This window comes from Oncorhynchus gorbuscha, linkage group LG03 (assembly GCF_021184085.1).
Source record: "Oncorhynchus gorbuscha isolate QuinsamMale2020 ecotype Even-year linkage group LG03, OgorEven_v1.0, whole genome shotgun sequence".
NCBI lineage: Eukaryota > Metazoa > Chordata > Actinopteri > Salmoniformes > Salmonidae > Oncorhynchus > Oncorhynchus gorbuscha.
In genome coordinates, this window is record NC_060175.1 from 64106590 (window position 1) to 64127050 (window position 20461).

At 43.6% G+C, this 20461-nt stretch overlaps 1 protein-coding gene and 1 long non-coding RNA gene across 4 annotated transcripts in view; one reads left to right on the plus strand and one right to left on the minus strand.

Annotated features, from left to right (window-relative positions):
- Positions 1-7287: 7287 nt before the first annotated feature.
- LOC124031691 lies at positions 7288-17487 on the plus strand. The gene is made up of 3 exons (XR_006838158.1): positions 7288-7472; positions 7814-7878; positions 15491-17487. It is a non-coding gene; the product is annotated as an uncharacterized LOC124031691 (long non-coding RNA).
- Positions 10984-20461, minus strand: part of LOC124031690 (fibulin-2-like) — a 49572-nt gene continuing 40094 nt past the window's right edge. For 2 of the 3 annotated variants that reach the window (XM_046343256.1, XM_046343255.1), the window contains exons 9-16: positions 19451-19585; positions 16036-16173; positions 14923-15066; positions 14684-14812; positions 13741-13866; positions 13245-13490; positions 13038-13161; positions 10984-12453 (exon numbers count right to left, since the gene is read on the minus strand). In XM_046343256.1, the coding sequence (XP_046199212.1) occupies positions 12096-12453; positions 13038-13161; positions 13245-13490; positions 13741-13866; positions 14684-14812; positions 14923-15066; positions 16036-16173; positions 19451-19585 (1400 nt within the window). In that variant the 3' untranslated portion in view covers positions 10984-12095. The remainder of the gene's footprint in view (positions 12454-13037; positions 13162-13244; positions 13491-13740; positions 13867-14683; positions 14813-14922; positions 15067-16035; positions 16174-19450; positions 19586-20461) is intronic. The other variant, XM_046343257.1, reaches the window with a different exon arrangement.

Below are 20461 nucleotides of genomic sequence, written 5' to 3' on the forward strand. Positions count from 1 at the left end.
GCTTTTGGGTCCTCATTCACCTGCATAACAGTTTGTATAATTGTGTAATATGATTTTGGACTGTTTAATGAAGAAAAATATAATTCCCTTTTGATTTGAACTAAATCAGAGGACCGCCCCTCAGCCCAGTTAGGGTCAGACATCCTGGGACAGCCCTCTTCGGCCCTTCCGAATAAAACCCCCACTCCGGTTTTTGATCAGCAGACCGAGCTTACCTCAATTAAGAGATGGCTAAAGGTTGCAGACCATGTTTTTCGAAACATCCATTCTATAACGAATGTCACTCTGAACATTCCCTTCTAACCACAACCGGGAGAGAGAGGGAGAGAGACGGACAATTCTACAAAAGAAAATAACTTTTCACCAGCGATCAAGACGACACACTGAGCGTAAATATATATATTGATTGCAATTGTTCCCGAATGAGTGAGCGTTCATGTGCAAAAGATTAGCATTTCAATTGTTAGAATTATCACTCTGTCGTGACTTCTTAGTCGATCCCCACTTCCCCTTATTCAATCAATCCCTATACCAGTCTGCTGTTCCCACATGCTTCAAGAGGGCCACCATTGTTCCTGTTCCCAAGAAAGCTAAGGTAACTGAGCTAAACGACTACCGCCCCGTAGCACTCACTTCCGTCATCATGAAGTGCTTTGAGAGACTAGTCAGGGACCATATCACCTCCACCCTACCTGACACCCTAGACCCACTCCAATTGGCAACATGTCCAAACACAAGGTCATTTGGACTCTGTGCTCTCCTTATCTAGCTTACCTTACCGCCCAAATAGGTCCACAGACGATGCAATCTCAACCACACTGCCCACCTGGACAAGAGGAATACCTATGTGAGAATGCTGTTCATCGACTACAGCTCGGCATTCAACACCATAGTACCCTCCAAGCTCGTCATCAAGCTCGAGACCCTGGGTCTCGACCCCGCCCTGTGCAACTGGGTACTGGACTTCCTGACGGGCCGCCCCCAGGTGGTGAGGGTAGGCAACAACATCTCCTCCCCGCTGATCCTCAACACGGGGCCCCACAAGGGGTGCGTTCTGAGCCCTCTCCTGTACTCCCTGTTCACCCACGACTGCGTGGCCACGCACGCCTCCAACTCAATCATCAAGTTTGCGGACGACACAACAGTGGTAGGCTTGATTACCAACAACGACAATGGAGACGGCCTACAGGGAGGAGGTGAGGGCCCTCTGGGAGTGTGGTGTCAGGAAAATAACCTCACACTCAACGTCAACAAAACTAAGGAGATGATTGTGGACTTCAACTGTGCGCAAGAGGTCTGGTTAGGAAACAGCAGAGGGAACACCCCCTATCCACATCGATGGAACAGTAGTGGAGAGGGTAGCAAGTTTTAAGTTCCTCGGCATACACATCACAGACAAACTGAATTGGTCCACTCACACTGACAGCGTCGTGAAGAAGGCGCAGCAGCGCCTCTTCAACCTCAGGAGGCTGAAGAAATTCGGCTTGTCACCAAAAGCACTCACAAACTTCTACAGATGCACAATCGAGAGCATCCTGGTGGGCTGTATCACCGCCTGGTACGGCAACTGCTCCGCCCTCAACCGTAAGGCTCTCCAGAGGGTAGTGAGGACTGCACAACGCATCACTGGGGGCAAACTACCTGCCCTCCAGGACACCTACACCACCCGATGTTACAGGAAGGCCATAAAGATCATCAAGGACATCAACCACCCGAACCACTGCCTGTTCACCCCGCTATCATCCAGAAGGCGAGGACAGTACAGGTGCATCAAAGCTGGGACCGAGAGACTGAAAAACAGCTTCTATCTCAAGGCCATCAGACTGTTAAACAGCCACCACTAACATTGAGTGGCTGCTGCCAACACACTGTCATTGACACTGACCCAACTCCAGCCACTTTAATAATGGGAAATGATGTAAATATATCACTAGCCACTTTAAACAATGCTACCTTATATAATGTTACTTACCCTACATTATTAATCTCATATGCATATGTATATACTGTACTCTACATCATCGACTGCATCCTTATGTAATACATGTATCACAAGCCACTTTAACTATGCCACTTTGTTTACTTTGTCTACACACTCATCTCATATGTATATACTGTACTCGATACCATCTACTGTATGCTGCTCTGTACCATCACTCATTCATATATCCTTATGTACATATTCTTTATCCCCTTACACTGTGTATAAGACAGTAGTTTTGGAATTGTTAGTTAGATTACTTGTTGGTTATCACTGCATTGTCGGAACTAGAAGCACAAGCATTTCGCTACACTCGCATTAACATCTGCTAACCATGTGTATGTGACAAATAAAATTTGATTTGATTTGATTTCTCTAACAAGCCGCCATGCTGGTTTAGCCCACTAGGGCACATTCTCCAATCATTTCATGTAACCACATTTACCTTGTTTGTTTATGCATTTCTGTGAATTACTTAGTTAGTAATAAATAAATGATTTAAGACAATTGATGCATGAAGACTGGGTTCGTGCAGATAACAAACAATTTACGAAGTTTGGAATAATTAATTCGAAGACTAATTGATCAGATAAAATATCTGAAAAGTTTGTAATCTTTGTAATCTGAATATTTTTCCTTGGTGCCCCGACTTCCTAGTTAATTAGTTACATGATTAATCAGTTGATCGCGTAATAACTCATTTTTGACAAACAACTATCAGTCTTCAGTTAATGACAGTAAAGACACGACATAGGATAGTCATTTTTACGAGGGTATGTTTAGCGGCATAAGTGAAAGAGGATTTGTTGCGAAATGGAAGCCGATTCTAGATTTACTTTTGGATTGGAGATGCTTAATGTGAGTCTGGAAGGAGAGTTTTCAGTCTTACCATAAACTAAATTGACTGTGCCCTTAAACAGCTTGGAAAAGTCCAGAAAATTATGTCATGGCTTTAGAAGCTTATGATAGGCTAATTGACGTCATTTGAGTCAATTGGAGGTATACCTGTGAATGTATTTCAAGGCCTACCTTCAAACTCAGTGCCTCTTTGCTTGACATCATGGGAAAATCAAAAGAAATCAGCCAAGACCTCAGAAAAAACATTGTAGACCTCCACAAAAGTCTGGTTCATCCTTAGGAGCAATTTCCAAGTGCCTGAAGGTGCCTCGTTCATCTGTACAAACAATAGTACGCAAGTATAAACACCATGGGACCATGCAGCCGTCATACCGCTCAGGAAGGAGACGCGTTCTGTCTCCTAGAGATGAACGTACTTTGGTGCGAAAAAGTGCAAATTAATCCCAGAACAACAGCAAAGGACCTTGTGAAGATGCTGGAGGAAACAGGTACAAAAGTATCTATATCCACAGTAAAACGAGTCCTATATTGACGTAACCTGAAATCCCGCTCAGCAAGGAAGAAGCCACTGCTCCAAAACCGCCATAAAAAAACCTTCTACGGTTTGCAACTGGACATGGGGACAAAGATCATACTTTTTGCAAAATGTCCTCTGATCTGATGAAACAGAAATAGAACTGTTTGGCCATAATGACCATTGTTATGATCGAAGAAAAAAGGGGGAGGTGATCCTAATTGACCTAAGACAGGGAATTATTACTAGGATTAATAAATGTCAGGATTTGTGAAAACTGAGTTTTTATGTATTTAGCTAAGTTATATGTAAACTTCCGACTTCAACTATAGGTATTTGTAATTGTCCACATATTCTAAATCAGAACCGGCCAGAGTAGTGATGCTAGTCGTACGGGCAGGTGCGGGCAGCCATCAGTTGAAAAGCATGCATTTAGTTTTACTGGCGTTTAAGAGCAGTTGGAGGCCATGGACTGAGTGTTGTATGACATTGAAGCTTGTTTGGAGGTTTGTTAGGGCCAGATGTATACAGAATGGTGTCGTCTGCGTAGAGGTGCATCATGGATCCCCCGCAGCAAGAGCGACATCGTTGATATATACAGAGAAAAGAGTCGGCCCAAGAATTGAACCCTGTGGTACCCCCATAGAGACAGCCAGAGGTCTGAACAACAGGCCCTCCGAACTGACACACTCAACTTTATCTAAGAAGTATTGGAGTTCCTGTGGAGTTCCTGTGTAACACTTTCAAAACCTTGTAGAGTCCATGCCCCGATGAATTGAGGCATGTCTGAGGGCAAAAGCGGGTGCAACTCAATAGTAGAAATGTGTACTTAATGTTTTGTACACTCAATGTACACACTGATTATACTACATAAACATGTCTCTTTTCTCAGCTCACCTTCAATCTCTCAGTTGGTTCACGTAGCTCTTAGCAGCTCCACTCTCTGCTCCACCGCCATGTCTCTCAGACGCCCTCAGCTCAGCCCAGATCACAGTCTGTCCCATCAGCTCAGAACCGGTGTCACCCTCATTTTCAGTTCCCAGCCTGTCAATCTGCTCTTCATCCATCCTACTCTGGCTTTCTACATATGTTAAGACACCTGGGGAATGATGTCTTTCACTCTTTCTTCATGGCTATCTTTCTGAACATGCGACCCAGGGACACCAGCGGAACTGGCTTGGTCAGTATTAGAGTGGTAAAACCAGCTATTATACTAAGATTGTGTGAAATGTGCACATGTAAAAGGATTTTAAGGATGAAAAGGGGGAGGGAGGATAGTGTGTTTGTCTGTTGCCAAGTAATTGATGTCTCATTCTCTCGGGTCACTGTTTGACATACTAACTAATTGAACTATACAAAATGTAATGTAAGTAAGTAGTAGCTTGATGTACAAGTACAGCCCGTGGATAGGACACTGGACGATCACAGGGCCTTACCCACCATTCTATCTCCTTAATGCTGAATGCCAGCAGAGACACATCAGGTCCCATTTTTAGCCGTTAGTATGACTTGGCCAGGGATTGAACTCACAACCTTCCAATCTCAGGGCAGAGATAACCACAAGGCCACATAATTCAATTACACAATAGTTCAACTGGAACATAGGAAACGTAAATGTACACTACAGCTACATTACTGTGAATGAGTGCTGTCCATTGGCTTAAATCAGATTATCTGTTATGTGGGCATTGTGGCATAAACACAATATTTTACAATACTTAGCACAATCCATGACCTAAATTCAAAGTCTTGAGACATCCAGGTGACGTTGCTGACATGCCAGACTGCTGAGGTACTGACAAGCCTACACAGTGACACTGTATAAGTCTGATGACACCTTCCACAGGCTCAGAGTGTGTCATGAGACATTGTTGAATGTCAAGTTTCTTGTTTTCCAAGACAGAGGTTGTGGATCCTCTAGGCTGTAGACAGGTGTCTACAGCCTAGTGATCAGTCCCCATACATGTCCACAGGCTTTTGGGTAGATAAGTTAATGTGAAGAGTTAGGGAAATTTCCCCTCTAACAAAACCATTATCTGGGCGTGTTTGGTATGAGTCATAAGAGCGTGCATCAGTGACAAGTTATATAATTAGATAGAAATAACAAGGAATCAGGCTCGTCTTTAGAATAATATTTCTTCAAGCGTATTGTAAAGAACCCTGGTAGTGACAAGATTTATGCTGATTGCTATTTGTGTTTATGAATAAGCCTCTATTGAATAACCAGTCACTCAGAGAGAGGATAGATAAACACACAGGCATCAATCTCTCTAACAGAGCATTAAAACTTATGACAGAGACAAGAACAATGGCAAGTGGAAATGTTCATTTGCTAATGAATCCGAGACCCTACGGCTGCTCAGGTAATGCATGAGATCTGTAGGTTGTCGGCCTTTTTCAAAAACACTTCCTCAGACCAGTGGTTCCCTACTTCAGCCCTCAAGTAACACCAACAGCACACATTTCTGTTGAAACCCCGGACAAACTCACCTGAATCAACTGATCGAGAGCCTGATGATTAGTTGACATGTTGAATCAGGTGTGCTTGTACTGGGCTACAAGCACACCTATAAAAATGTGTACTGTTGGGGATACTCGAGGACCGGAGTTGGGAACCACTGCATCTAGACTCCAGTGATGTAAAAAGAGGCTCCTTTCAGAACTCAATGTTCACTCTCTAAATGGAAGGCTGTCAACTGCCATCAAAAGACGTTGCTTTAGGCTTAAAAACAAACAAATGTACACATCCCGAAGAAGTGGAGGGTTTTTTGGAAGGAATACACAGAGAGAGAGCCGGAGGGGGGAGAGATGAAGAGAGTAATAGTTAGACTGCTCTGCGGTCACCCTGGTATGCAGTCAGCCTTGAAAGCATTACAGTACCTGCTGCATCTTGTAAAATTCAGATTCTGAAATGTACAAATTTACCAGTTATCCAAACATTTATTAAGTGTTAGACAACACAACATGAATTACATTCTAAATGTATGCCTCAAAGTAAGCATTGAATATAGTAGTTTTATTTGATTTATGTCTATACTGTTTATGGAGTTGTAATTTCTCTCTAAATCACTTTTAATTTGATATTTACTGTAAATCAATAATGAAATACAATTAATAAAATGTTGTCGTTACAAATTAAACTAAACAATCTACTCTGCATGAAGTGTATCAATGGTGAAAGGTCAAAAGTCACAGATGTCTGGCATTGCACACTGTCAGAATGGCAGTTAACGAAGAAACTCTTCCTCTTCAGCCTCGCTTTGAACAGAGGGCCTGCTGAGGTGTAGACCTGTGATTAGGACTGCAGTAACTCTCCCCACCCAGTGAGCTGAAATCCCTCCAGGTCAGGCCTCTTCATTGATCAATATGCTCCCTTGCTCATTCCCTTGCTCTCTTTTTCACTTTCCTCTGCCCTTGTCCACTACTTCCTAGTGCTGAGCGATTAACCAGCTTTTTGTCTTCTTCTGTTATTTAACAACTAATTGACCAACGTCGGTTCAATTACTTGAATTGTGATTTTTTTTGCCGTTTCACTAGAGAGAAAACAAATAATTCACAAAATAAATGAGTGCAGCGTTCATGTTCTAGTCGTAACTAGGAAATTCCGAAATTTCCGACTTGCTAACCTTGACAGAAGAGTCGGATCCCAAAATCAACCAATAGGAAGCTCTACGCAAATAATTTACCTTAATTTGAATTTGGAGGTTCCGATTTTGCGATAGCACCTGAAAGTGGCATAGGTCAAGATCTTTGAAGAACACTAGGCTGAAGGGAATTGTAGTTTTCATTAGTCAAATATTCAATCTAGTTTAGTGCAGAAATGTGTTACTTAACTACAATGACCATAACCCATTACTCCTGTTCTTCCTGGATTGGACAGAGAAGTATAGCCTATACACAGACACATGAGAGAAATGTACACAACCCAATGACCAGAGGGATAGAGACAGTTTGTGAGGTAGCGCTACTCAATTGATAGTTGTAGTAATTGGTAATAAGCAGTCTTGAAAGTATGCCCTATGTACTTTAAAGAACTAGTAAAATAATTTTATCAGAGAGCTCTGCAGCATACTTAGGCAGCTACTAGCTAGCCTAGCTAAATAGGATGACTCAAAGACGGTACGTGTGGGGAGCACAGAGATAATGTTGGATGGTTGTCTGGCTGGCTGGCTGGCTGGCTGGCAGAGATGAGATGAGATGATGAATTTAAGGAATTAAAAATGATATACACAACTAAAATATTTTATTTCATAGTAATTTCCGCTTTCTGTTCATTTGGACCTGACAATGGGATGTTTTCAATGTTTTGGCAATTTATTGATCACTATTTTGGGCTTTGGAATTTCCATTTAGAAGCTTTAAAATAATTTTAAAGTCATTTTCATAATTAATTGTATGTTTTTAAAAAGTCATTGTCCTTAAAAGCACTAATCGCTCAGCACTTCTACCCCCTGTCCCAGATCTGCCCAGTTTGGATAGAGATGTAAGAACTATGACAATGAATAGCATTTGGCCCACCAGAAGGGTAAGTAGAGCTATTATCCTATTTGTTATTTGATACGGTCCAGTCCTTTGTGATCAGAGAGAGGGGTAGAGATAAAGGTATCGGACTGGAACCCAACCAAGAAACAGCACACACAGGAGCCCCGGTGTAACATATACTCTCACATACCTTCCATCATGCAAGCAAATGTGTCTGTCTGTCTGTCTTGTCTGTCTGTCTGTGAGACAACTGTGCTAGTGACGGGGTCGGCCTAAGCACCAGAACTCTGTGTAGTTAGGAACTCCAGTGTCTCTAATGATGCATACTTCCCTCAGTGTAAGACAGCCAGAGGAGAGGGTGCACTAGCCTGTGCTTGTCTGGAGCTGAGAATGCCCATTAACACTCTTTCCCCCCTCAGGTGGTGACCACCTGAGCTATCAAAGACAACCGTGTCTGAAACAACCCCCCCCCTCCCCCTACATATCCCCTCCTCACAGACCATAGATAGTGACATTGATAGTGATAGTCATGTAAAGTACAGTAAAAACCAATAAACACCCTCAAATCTGCGTTTGTACGTACAGCTTGACACAACTCTTCTGTACAGTATGAGAAATAAACTATCTGCATTTACTTGATCCAATTCACGCAAGAGAGAGAGCTCTACACTTGGGAGGTAGGCCTAAGCTTCTGAAAGAATCACATTCGATTTTGGTCATCGTATTTCTGCTTATCGTCATGTTAGGACAAGGATGCTGAGGTGGCGTCTGATTAGTATAAGGAATGTGTTTGGTTTTTACATTTTTATTTAACCCTTATTTGACCAGGTGAGTTGACTGAGAACACATTCTCATTTACAGCAACCACCTGGGGAATAGTTACAGGGGAGAGGAGGGGGCATGAATGAGTCATTTGGGGTTATAGTATATACGGCTAAAGATTCCGTCAGGTTCATTCCAAACAAATGGAATTTCAAACAGTCTCATTAACATTCATTTGATGCTGCCTTGTTTAAATGTAAACACTGTCAAGGCTTCCCCTGAAACACAAATGCCAAAACACTACTTGCCTTCTGACCTGGTATAGTTTTCATTGGCTTAATGTCTCCACATTATCTATCCTAGAACTTTCTCTTGTCCCTCTCCCTTCGTTTCATAACTTCCTGTGACTGTCCTTTGAAACCATTATAGCCGCATGTCTCCTAACTTCCCCTCTCTGGGATGTGTGATTCACTGTGTCCCTGAAACACAACACAAGTCAATCTAGAGCAGCAGATAAAGCTAATTGTGGAAAAGGACCATCGATCAAGGCCAGTGCACTCATAAGTACGTGTCGGATGGCACCTCAATGGCAGGAAGTGCTTGGGCTTGACTCTAGTGAACACGGAGGGGAGAGCCGCCCAATACACCCATGTAGTGTACTGTAGGGTTGGTCACTATAGCTAAAACTGCTGGCCACTTATCTTTTTTTTTGTTACCTTTATTTAACTAGGCAAGTCAGTTAAGAACAAATTCTTATTTAGAATGACAGCCTACACCGGCCAAACCCAGACAATGCTGGGCCAAATGTGCACCGCCCTATGTGACTCCCAATCACAGCCGGTTGTAATACAGCCTGGATTCAAACCTTCTGTAGTGACGCCTCAAGCACTGAGACGCAGTGCCTTAGACAGCTGCGCCACTCGGGAGCCATCTTGTGTTGAACACCTTTATAAGAGAAAGAATGTCAGTATGATAGCATAGTCATCATATATGGACATGTTTGTGTATGTTGATATTTGTCAGTAGGTTTTGTTCTGTGTACTAGGCTACAGAACGACACAGGTAGGCACAGTGCTAGTTATCTTACCTCACTACAGCTCTGTATCTCCCCTGTGTGGAAGACACAGTTTAGCTATGAAGCATGTCCCTCATAATTGCTATCATATTTTCTCTCTGAGCCAAGAGAAGGCCTCTGGACTAAAATTAGACCAGGGAGAGTGGAAAATGAAATGAAATTTAGTTTCTTTTGTTGAAATGACCTTTGGAAATATAACTCATTCTAATGAGCAGATAACTGGCAAACGTCTCTCTTTGGATGTGCAATATACATTTATACAGTTGCCAAGGAGCCACTCACACCCTTTCCGTGTTTACAATGGTAAGGGAGGTCCTCAGAGCCCAGGGCTAGAGGAGCAGATGACCTTAGCGCAAACTGAAGCTCATAAAAAAAACAGGGAGGGCATCTAATATTTTTTATACACTCCATTTAAAAAAAGTTTCCATCCTGAGATTCTAATTATAGTCCCACATTCTGTACTCTTTCTGACCTTCAGATAAAACCAAAATAATCCGAATGTAAAAAAAACAAGATTCCACTGGCAAGTGGCAAACATTTCAGTAGCTATGGGCTCAATCGAATCAAACCTACATTGTGGTATTAATAACACAGTAGCTCTGTGCCATGTTCAAACAAAATCACAGAATTCATTTTGGATTCTGTGAAAACCTACAAATTGTCCCAGGTGGTGTATGTGGGCAGCAGTTTGTCAACAGACACTAAACATTTCCATTGTGAGTTTGATTGAATTCCAGCCATGCATCACTGGTGTATACACTACAGACTGTGTAGAACACACTGTGTCCTGTAGATGGAGATGTTACTCTTTCAAAAAGTGCTACAAAATCAGAGAGGAAGTGGGAGAACGAACATCTGCGTCATATAGTGATGAATTATATTATTATACGATAAGATCATTACATGTTTATATTACAAGCATTTCGCACTGATATTAGCTTGTTTTTATTAGTCATTGTAAAATGTGTGTCTTTATATTGTGGGTAGATAGTGTAAATGAAGGCCTGTCACGGCGATGATCTCACTAGGAAGGTGTGAAAAGGTATGTAAATAGGCATGTATATTTGCAGTGTGACATGTTCTGACATATCGTAATCACGTCACCCAAGTCTAACACAAATTGAAAATTGTCTGGATTCACTTGTACTTTGTGAACCAGGAGTAGCAGTAACTTGGTTTACTTTTAAGTAAATTGAATTGATTTAATTTCATAAGTTGGATTTTATGTGTCCAAAAATGTGCATGGTATTTCATTTGAATCTGTTCACCATATATGGATACTGTTATAGGTTATATAGACACGGAACATCAAACAGTTTGTGTTGTTTTAGTTAAAAAATACTATAATTTGCAGCTTACAAAACCAGCAGAAATATGATACATCCAGGCATAATGTGTCTGAATAATACACAGGTACAAATACATGTGATAATAAACTGTGATATTAAATTAGCATAGTGGTACAAAATTCCTCAAGAGGATAGAAGGGAACAGCAGCATAAGGGATTAAAAAAAAAGAGATAAAATTATCATTTGGAGCGAGGCACTGATACTGTAACTTTTTGACTGACAACACAACCTGTCTTAGTGGGTTAAAGACACTCTAGACGAGGGGTCAGCAACATCCGGCCCGTGAGCCAAAACCATCCCGCAAGTGATCGAGTTAAAAAATACAATTAGGAAATGTATTTCCACAACAATAAAAAAAAATAGACATGTGATCATGTTTCAATGTAATCAAGGTATGAAATTATTGTTATTTTCAAATACAATCTCTTTTTGGGTCTAGTTGGAGTCAATTTGCAGTGTACAAATTGCAATAATTATGTTCCAGCCCGCCGACCATCAGCTCTGACAAAAATCGGCCTGCGACTGATTCTAGTTGCCTACCCCTGCTTTAGGCTGTAAAAACTAGTGGTACCTCTAGCTCACTGACTTAAGATTTCAAGGTAAATCAACTAATGTCACTCATTTTCCGTTTTGTCAACTCATCTTCACCTACTGAGTGGACATAACCAATTCTAAGGCAGCCAGGTCACTTGGTTTTTTAAAGTTCAAACATATTTCTTTTTACAGTGCAAAACGACCTTTGCTATTACCAGTAGGGTTCCAAAATATAAATTCCCTGGTTTTCCAGAAATCCTGGTTTGAAATTGTATTTCCCGAATTCCGGATTTCCTGCTTATTCCCTCCTGATTCCGGGAATCCTCCATTCAGGATTTCGGGAACACCACGGAATTTTGAGAAAGTTCCAGGAATTTTGCAACCCTAATCATCAATGTGTTATGAAATTGAGCAACTGGTATGATTATTGAACTTATTGTCAAAATTCATATTGTCCATTGAGGGGTAGGGGGTTAGAGGGGAACTGGCTGTCCATTAGGGAGGTGGGTAGGAGCAAGGGGAGGCTGGGGGCCAGTCTGTTAGAGTGAGTTGGCTGTGATGAAGACGTAGAGCCTGGCCAGGAACGTAGTGAAGGTGCCCTGTCTCCACAGCCTCATCTCCACGTCAATCAGGAAGTCCCGGGGCTCATGGACCTGCCTGTGCAGGTACACTGCGCCTGTGTAGGCATTCAGCTTCCGCGTGCTAAAGTAGTTATCCTCATTGCCCTGGGTGATGCTGATGATGACATTGTCCCCGGAGTAGGCAGGGGAGGGGCCAATGCGGAAGATCTGGGCGGGGATGACTATGTTGGTCTGGAAGCTCAGGTGGTAGTAGGTGATCCTCAGGGGAGAGTTCTGACAGTCCAGGAAGTTGGGGCAGCTCAGTCGTTCACAGCGGCTAGAGGACCAGCCAATGAGAGTCAGAATCACACAATCACTATAATGAAAAACAACATTAATAAATAAATAAATAAATAAAAACGAATGAGTATAGTAAAAACACGAGTCAGAGAGCCAGAGTCATGAAATCAAAACATAAAATGTGGTCAGAATATTATATGCAAAACATGTCTGTTTGTCCAGGTCATTTCAAAATAAGACCAAAGAGAAATAGAAGAGAGATGAAGCCATAAACTCAATGATGTGATTCCAGACAGATCTTCCTAGTCCTGTCATGGCCTCTGTCCCAGGTGGGCTTTCTGTTTCACAGCTTCGATCAGATTACCCAGCCTGACACATTACCCTTAAGGGAAGCATCATTCCCTCCCGCGTACACTGCGCCAGATTGGAGAAAGACCTCAAAAGAACTTTGAGCTTGGAGAAAATCAAGAGAACACAGTTGACCAGCCCCAGAGGGCAACACAAAAACACTGTTGAAAATGCCCATATTTTTTTTGTTTGAACTTTTCCAAAGACACAGAAGCTTAAAATTCTTCAATTCAACTGCTGGGATAACGGATGACTTGAGATACAGTAACTTACGTGTCAGAGGATTTGCGGTAGTTCTGTGGACAGTCGAAGGACAGACAGCGGAAGCCTCCCTGGATGTTGTAGCAGGTCTCAGCCAAGGAGCAGTTGTGGGCCCCGGTGGTACACTCGTCTATGTCTGTAACCCAAACCCATAGTCAGCTCGGCGGTCAAGCGTGTATGTATTAGGTGTATGGCATGTGTCCATCACTGTTTCCTCACCTCTGCAGGCGCGTCCATTGGGAGACATTGTGTAGCCGTAGTCAGGGCAGGCACATTGGTAGCTCCCTGGGACGTTCACGCACTTAAAGGAACACAGGTGGCCAATGCTCTGGGCACACTCATCAATGTCATCACAGGTGTGTCCATCTTCTCTCAGGTAGTAGCCTTGTCTGCAGTAACACTGGTAGGAGCCATAGATGTTGGCACACTCCTGACTGCAGGGGTTGGTTAGACACTCATTCACATCTGTAAGACATTCAAGGATGGAATTAAACCGTCGCTGTAGCGTTTCAAAGTAACTCATGAAACAATGTCATGATGTCCATGGCGTCACAGAATGCAATATGTTTAAGGCTCTTATGTCTCTCCGCCAACAGCCACTACTGGCTTTAGACTATCAGTCCAATCTCGTAGTCCTCTAGAGGTGTGACGGTGGGGAACAAAAGCCTTCTCTGTCCTGCTGGGGATGTAACAGGACACACACACACACACTCACCTTCACAGTTCTTGCCATCGCTGGATAAGCTGAAGCCAGTGGTGCAGGAGCACTGATAGGATCCCGGGGTGTTCTCACAGGTCTGGGCACACAGGCGGCCGGGGTAGCGCCAACACTCATTCACATCTGACGAGAGTGGAGGGAGATTGTGTGTGTGAGTGAGAGAGAGAGAGAATGTGGGTGTGAGAGAGAAAGTGTGTTTACAAAACGCATGTATGTGTTTTTGTACACCTCCTTAGTGCGTGTATGTGTGTGTGAATAGGGGTGTGAAGTGGAGGGGCCAGCTGCCTGCTGATAGTCTAAACATCCCACTGGAGTCCATTATTATTAAAGTCACAACCCAGTGAATCAGCACACTGTTCTCTGCAGAGGCTGCCTGGCTGGCTGACTAGCTGCCTGGGAGACCAACTGCAGCAACTCTGACACAATACAGAGAAGACCAGGCGAGGAACAAAATAGGCTTGGGCGGTATACCACATATGTACCGTAAAAAAGCTACAAGTTAGCTATCTAATATTGTATCTCCAGCTCAGGGCTCCAGTTATGCATTTGGTTTGCTAACTTGCTAGCTAAGTGGCTAGCTTGCCAGATCAAGCTTCTTGATTACAGCAGAGACAATCAATGCCCTCCCTGCTGCCTAAATAAGTTTTTGTGTTATTTTATACATTTGCAAACAAATTAGTGCCCCTTGTGTGCACTGCCGGTAATAACATATACCCCAGTATGGTACAGGAATGGTATGAAGATGGGGGGGGGGCTTGGAGATGTTACTTCTCAATTTAAGAGAGAGCAATAGAGACAGAACAGCATCTGAACATTTTAATCCATATTGCAGCAGCCTACCAAAATGATCCAGAACTATTCTGACAAAGGGTTCATTTCAATAAGCAAGTGAAAAGCGTGAACTTCTTTGCTTGAGGTCAGTGGGCCACACAGTACCTACCCACACACATCTTCCTGAACATGTCGTACTGGTAGCCCGTCTGGCAGTCACAGCGGTAGGATCCGGGCAGGTTGTGGCAGATCTGTCCCTCCCCACAGCGATGCAGAGCGCTCTGACACTCATCCACATCTGGACACAGGAAGTGAGGAAGAGAGGGACAAGGGGAAGAGAGGAGAGATCTTGTTGGTGGTAACCATGAAAATGAAAACCACAGATCTGTATACTACTCCACCTCTTACCTATGCACCTGCCTCCGTCAGGGCTTGCGTGGTAACCACGGTTACACATGATGATTTTCATCTGGCAGCTGTAGGAGCCCACTGTGTTGATACAGTTAAAGCCATGGCTGCAGGGTCGGCCTACTACACCACATTCATCCATGTCTGATAGATGGAGGGAGGAAGAACACGGAGGGAAGAGAGAGGGTCGGTCACATAGGGGGAGGAGGGAACATAGGTGTGTGGAGGGACAGTTTGAGAAGGGAGGATGGAAAAGGAAGAACAGGAAAACAAGAGGACAGGGCAAAAGGAGCCAAAGAGAGTGAGAGAGAGTGGCAGCCATTTAGTTAAACTGTGTTACTAAGGCAGACACACCATACACTTCCATTCATTGGGATCATTTTGGTGTGTGTGTGTGTGTGTGTGTGTGTGTGTGTGTGTGTGTGTGTGTGTGTGTGTGTGTGTGTGTGTGTGTGTGTGTGTGTGTGTGTGTGTGTGTGTGTGTGTGTGTGTGTGTGTGTGTGTGTGTGTGTGTGTGTGTAACTCTAATTTCTAATCTTCTAACTGTGTATTTTACAATGTTTTACAGTGGTTCAGAACTGCCTAGACATGCCCCAGTTCCTGTCCCTCGGGCTCATTCCTCAGCATCAGAATGTACTGACTGGAGGAGGAGGGTTGGCTTTCATCCGCCCGGCTGCAGTCTGCTGTGCTCCCCTCTAATCCCCTGCCTGTGTGGCATTTAACCCCTCTGTACCTGGTCTGGTCTGCTGGGTGTTGGTTTAAACCTCACTACCTGTGTGGCATTTAACCCCTCTGTACCTGGTCTGGTCTGCTGGGTGATGGTTTAAACCTCATTACTTGTGTGTATTTAACCCCTCTGTACCTGGTCTGGTCTGCTGGGTGTTGGTTTAAACCTCATTACTTGTGTGTATTTAACCCCTCTGTACCTGGTCTGGTCTGCTGGGTGTTGGTTTAAACCTCACTACCTGTGTGGCATTTAGCCCCTCTTTACCTGATCAGGACTGGGTAAACCATTACGTTGATTTTGGCACACTACTATAGTTATGTTCATATTGTTTTGTGCATACTATTACACCTGTTAACAGTGTTAACAGTGTGGACAGCCCCTCTTACCGATGCAATTCCCACGTGTGTCCTGTGTGAAGCCCATGGAGCAGTGCGGTTTGGCGTTACACCTGAACGAACCCTCACTGTTCACACACTCAAAGTCTGGCCCACAGTTATGAGTCCCCTGAACACACTCGTCCATATCTGTGGACAGAGACGGTGATTATAAACAGGATGTAGGTTAGAAATAAAAGCCTAATACACGACACATGTTTTGGGGGTTGGTGAACTAATGTCAGCTTGTGATCCATTTGTAATCCATCGAGTTGAAGAGAAGCAAAACTACTCATACGTTGCGAGCCTGTTAGTGTCATGTCTACTGTAACCACTGGGTGTCACTGTGGCTTTGAGATAGAGTGCCAGATAAATCCTTTCACATAGATCTATCCAAACACCCTTCTTTGCCTCAACAATAAAATAGTTTGTTCTCCAACGTCAGAGAGGATCTTAGGAATGATCCCACTATCAATCATCCTCATTGCGGTAGTTCTACAGCTAGTAGAAAGATCATTTATACATGATGAATTGTCTCCATTGAGTCAGCCCATCAGACAATAGTGTGCATTATTAGTCTGGCTGTTCTCTAGTGTTCTCAGGGTTGATGATAACAGGGTTGACGATTTCATCTTAATCAGACATAAATCCCCTTGTGACAGGGGAAATGGAAGCTTGTGCGCAACAGGGAGTGGCAATTAAATGCAAGCTTCACAAAACAAATGAAATTGTTAAAACATTTCTAGCATGTCTCTATCTATTGGGAACAGGGTTGACGTGTAATGCCCGACCTGCTCAGCTTTCCACCACAAAACAACAGGAATGGCCAAGAAGAGTAGGACTAACTCACTTGCTTTTACACTATGTTTTGACTATTAAATGTTCCAATGTTTCTTTTGAAGTAAAACATAAATAAAAAATCAGTTCACTTAGCAGGGTTCACCTTAAAACGAGGGACAGATGCAAATGAATCACTAACCACATTAAATGAATAATTAGTCTTCAGAAATGACCGTCAAAGCAACAAAATAACTAGGGCTTTACCAGGATGGTGAATGATGTTGGGGTTATAAGTGGGTCAAAGTCTTCGTAGAGGTGACACAGGGTTGACATGTCAAAATGCTGCATTTTGTCCCTTTAGCAAGTCAATTATCCATGTGGTCTACATTCAAGGCTACTTCATTTAATATAACAGGCTTTTTCAAATGCAATATTGGTGCACAATTTCTACTTAAAATATAAAAAGGGACCACCCATTTCCACCCACCCACCCAGCTCTGTGCTGTAGCTCCTCCAGCTGTCTACAATGGGATTCCCCAGCTGTCTACACTGACATATCTGCTGCTGTACAGAGCCTCATCACTGTAGGGAAATCACATCTGTCATAAACAGGACTTAGAGAGAACTTTTGTGTGTGTGTGTGTGTGTGTGTGTGTGTGTGTGTGTGTGTGTGTGTGTGTGTGTGTGTGTGTGTGTGTGTGTGTGTGTGTGTGTGTGTGTGTGTGTGTGTGTGTGTGTGTTTAACTATACTTGTGGGGAACAGAAGCCCCCACAAGAATACTAAACAAACTGGGGACTTTTTGTTGTTGTTGCCACAAGCTCAAATGCTATTTCTAGGGGGTTTAGGGTTAAGGTTAGAATTGGTGTTAGAGTCAGAATTAGGGTTAGGGTTAGGAGCTAGGGTTAGGTTGGGTTAGGGTTAAGCTTAGGGATAGGTTAGGGGTTAAGGAAAATAGGATTCTGAATGGGACTGAATTGTGTGTCCAACAAGGTTAGTTATACAAGACTGTGTGTGTGTGTGTGTGTGTGTGTGTGTGTGTGTGTGTGTGTGTGTGTGTGTGTGTGTGTGTGTGTGTGTGTGTGTGTGTGTGTGTGTGTGTGTGTGTGTTTAACTATACTTGTGGGGAACAGAAGCCCCCACAAGAATACTAAACAAACTGGGGACTTTTTGTTGTTGTTGCCACAAGCTCAAATGCTATTTCTAGGGGGTTAAGGTTAGAATTGGTGTTAGAGTCAGAATTAGGTTTAGGGTTAGGAGCTAGAGTTAGGTTGGGTTAGGGTTAAGCTTAGGGATAGGTTAGGGGTTAAGGAAAATAGGATTCTGAATGGGACTGAATTGTGTGTCCAACAAGGTTAGTTATACAAGACTATGTGTGTGTGTGTGTGTGTCTGTGTGTGTGCGAGTGCATGCAGCAAGCAACCAAGTGTGTGTCCTAGTCTGTGCGTGAAACCGCATGTACTGTATGCGTGCGTGATGCTCCATGATCCCTGTAGGGAAATTATACAGTATGTACCACGCTAAAGCCCCAGTATGTCCCCTGGGTAGGGCAGGGCTTAACTAGCTTATTAACACCATCCCGGCCCTGAGACATGCCTGGTAAGGCTAGCACAGGCCTGACAGAACCAGGCACACTGAGACAGAGAGAGACTAGGGATAAACGTGTGAGAGATTGGCAGGGTGTTCAGTCAAAGCAATACTGTAGGAAGGTAATTGGCTCACAACAAATCAAGGAGGGAACTGGCTCGATGAGCTCACAGAGACCAGGGAGTTCACTCTTCCCCCCAAGCAGGGATTGCAATTATTGGCTAAGAAATTGGGGATGGCAATCAACTCCTGGAGTAAGCAACGAGGAGAGAATCTTGCTCTCTCTGTAAGATGCGGGAGGGGTTGTGGACTTCAGTCGATGAGAGGGAGATTGGTCGATGTGTAGGAAGTCATGGGCAGGGAATTCAAAGGGGAGTAGAAACACACCTCACTCCAACCAGCCGTCTGATGTGTCAGCCGTTATGAGCCCTGTTTAAATGCTCATTTGGTTCACCGCTGTGTGAGTTTCATTTACATTGAAGCCTCTAACAGAGCCCATTGAGACTCATCCTTCAGTGATCACCAACAGGACTTTAACAACCCGCTCATCTCACAGATCTATCTCTGAGCACACTTGCTGTGTGTAAGAGCCCGGCGTTAGCATACTCTGCCAAGTGTGGGTTATGGAAATAATGAAGAACGCTCTGAGGTTTCCTCTGACATTGGAGCCGTGGGCGCAACCAACATAAACACAAGTCAAATGAGTTCTTCGTACAGAGACAGAGCAAAACCGAAACTACAGCACAATGCTATTATCTAGTTTGTAATCATATTCAGTATCAAAAACACTTGCTTGTGTGGTCAGTCGCGAAATTGTGTTATAACTGCACTGTAGCGGACATGACGAATGGTTACAGATCTGATAGGCAGCTTCCAACCTTTGACTCGTAGTCACTCTCCCAAGGGTGGCAACTGTGATTGTAAAGCTAAGCAATGTGCTTTCCTCACATTGTGAAAGGTCAAGTTAATGCAGAGTGGTTGTGTTGCTACAAGTTACACCTATGCATGTGCCTGCTAGAGAGTGAATGCTTTGGGCGCTGCTACAGATTGCAGCTACAGTACCTTCACAGACATCGTTGCTGATCTGGTAACCCAGAGGACAGGTGATCTGACGTCGACACACAAAACTCCCAGCCGTGTTCACACAATGCTCATTCATCTGACAGGTATGGGTGGACATCAAACACTCATTGATATCTGTGTGGAAAGAGAGTGAGGGGGGGAAAGAGGAAGAGACACAGAGAGAGATGGAGAGAGAGAGGAGTGCAAATGGGAGAGGGGGATATAACGGTGGGAAGACAGAATAGGGGCAGGAGAGAGAGAGAGAGTGTGTGTGAGAGAGAGAACAGAGAGAAAGTAAGCACATTAGAATAACCCCTATAGTCACCTCTAGTCATGTGTAATTCTCAGTGCAACACAGTGCCAGTCCCAAATAGATTAAGCAGCCTGCATGGCCCTGGCCCTGGCCTTGGCCTCCACAGAGAGGAGGGATTGGGGGCACGGCCACTGGGTATAAATCTCACACAATGAGAGATCTGTCAACACACTGCACCACCATTCACCACGTCACAACAGAACAGTCCACCACCACCAAGCAGGAAGTCTAGGTCTGCAAGAAGAGATGGCTTCATCGTAAGAGCCATGCAGCCATACAACCACACCAGTGAGGGTTCCTCAGAGGTGTGTAAGGGGAGGACCATATTCCACAATGAATTTCATAAAACAAAACTATAGTCAATAAATGTACATCACCAAATAATTGATAAAAACAAACTGTCTTGCAATGAAGGTCTACAGTAGTACCATGACGTATCTGGAGGACAGCTAGCTTCTGTCCTCCTCTGCGTACATGGACTTCAATACAAAACCTAGGAAGCCCATGGTTCTTCCCTTCCATAGACTTCCACAGTAATTATGACAACTTCTGGAGGACATCCTCCAACCTATCAAAGCTCTTGCAGCATGAACTGTTGTCCACCCAATCAAAGGATCAGAAAATGAATTTAGTCCTGAAAGCATAAGCTACAGCTAGCTAGCACTGCAGTGCATAGAAAGTGGTGAGTAGTTGACTCA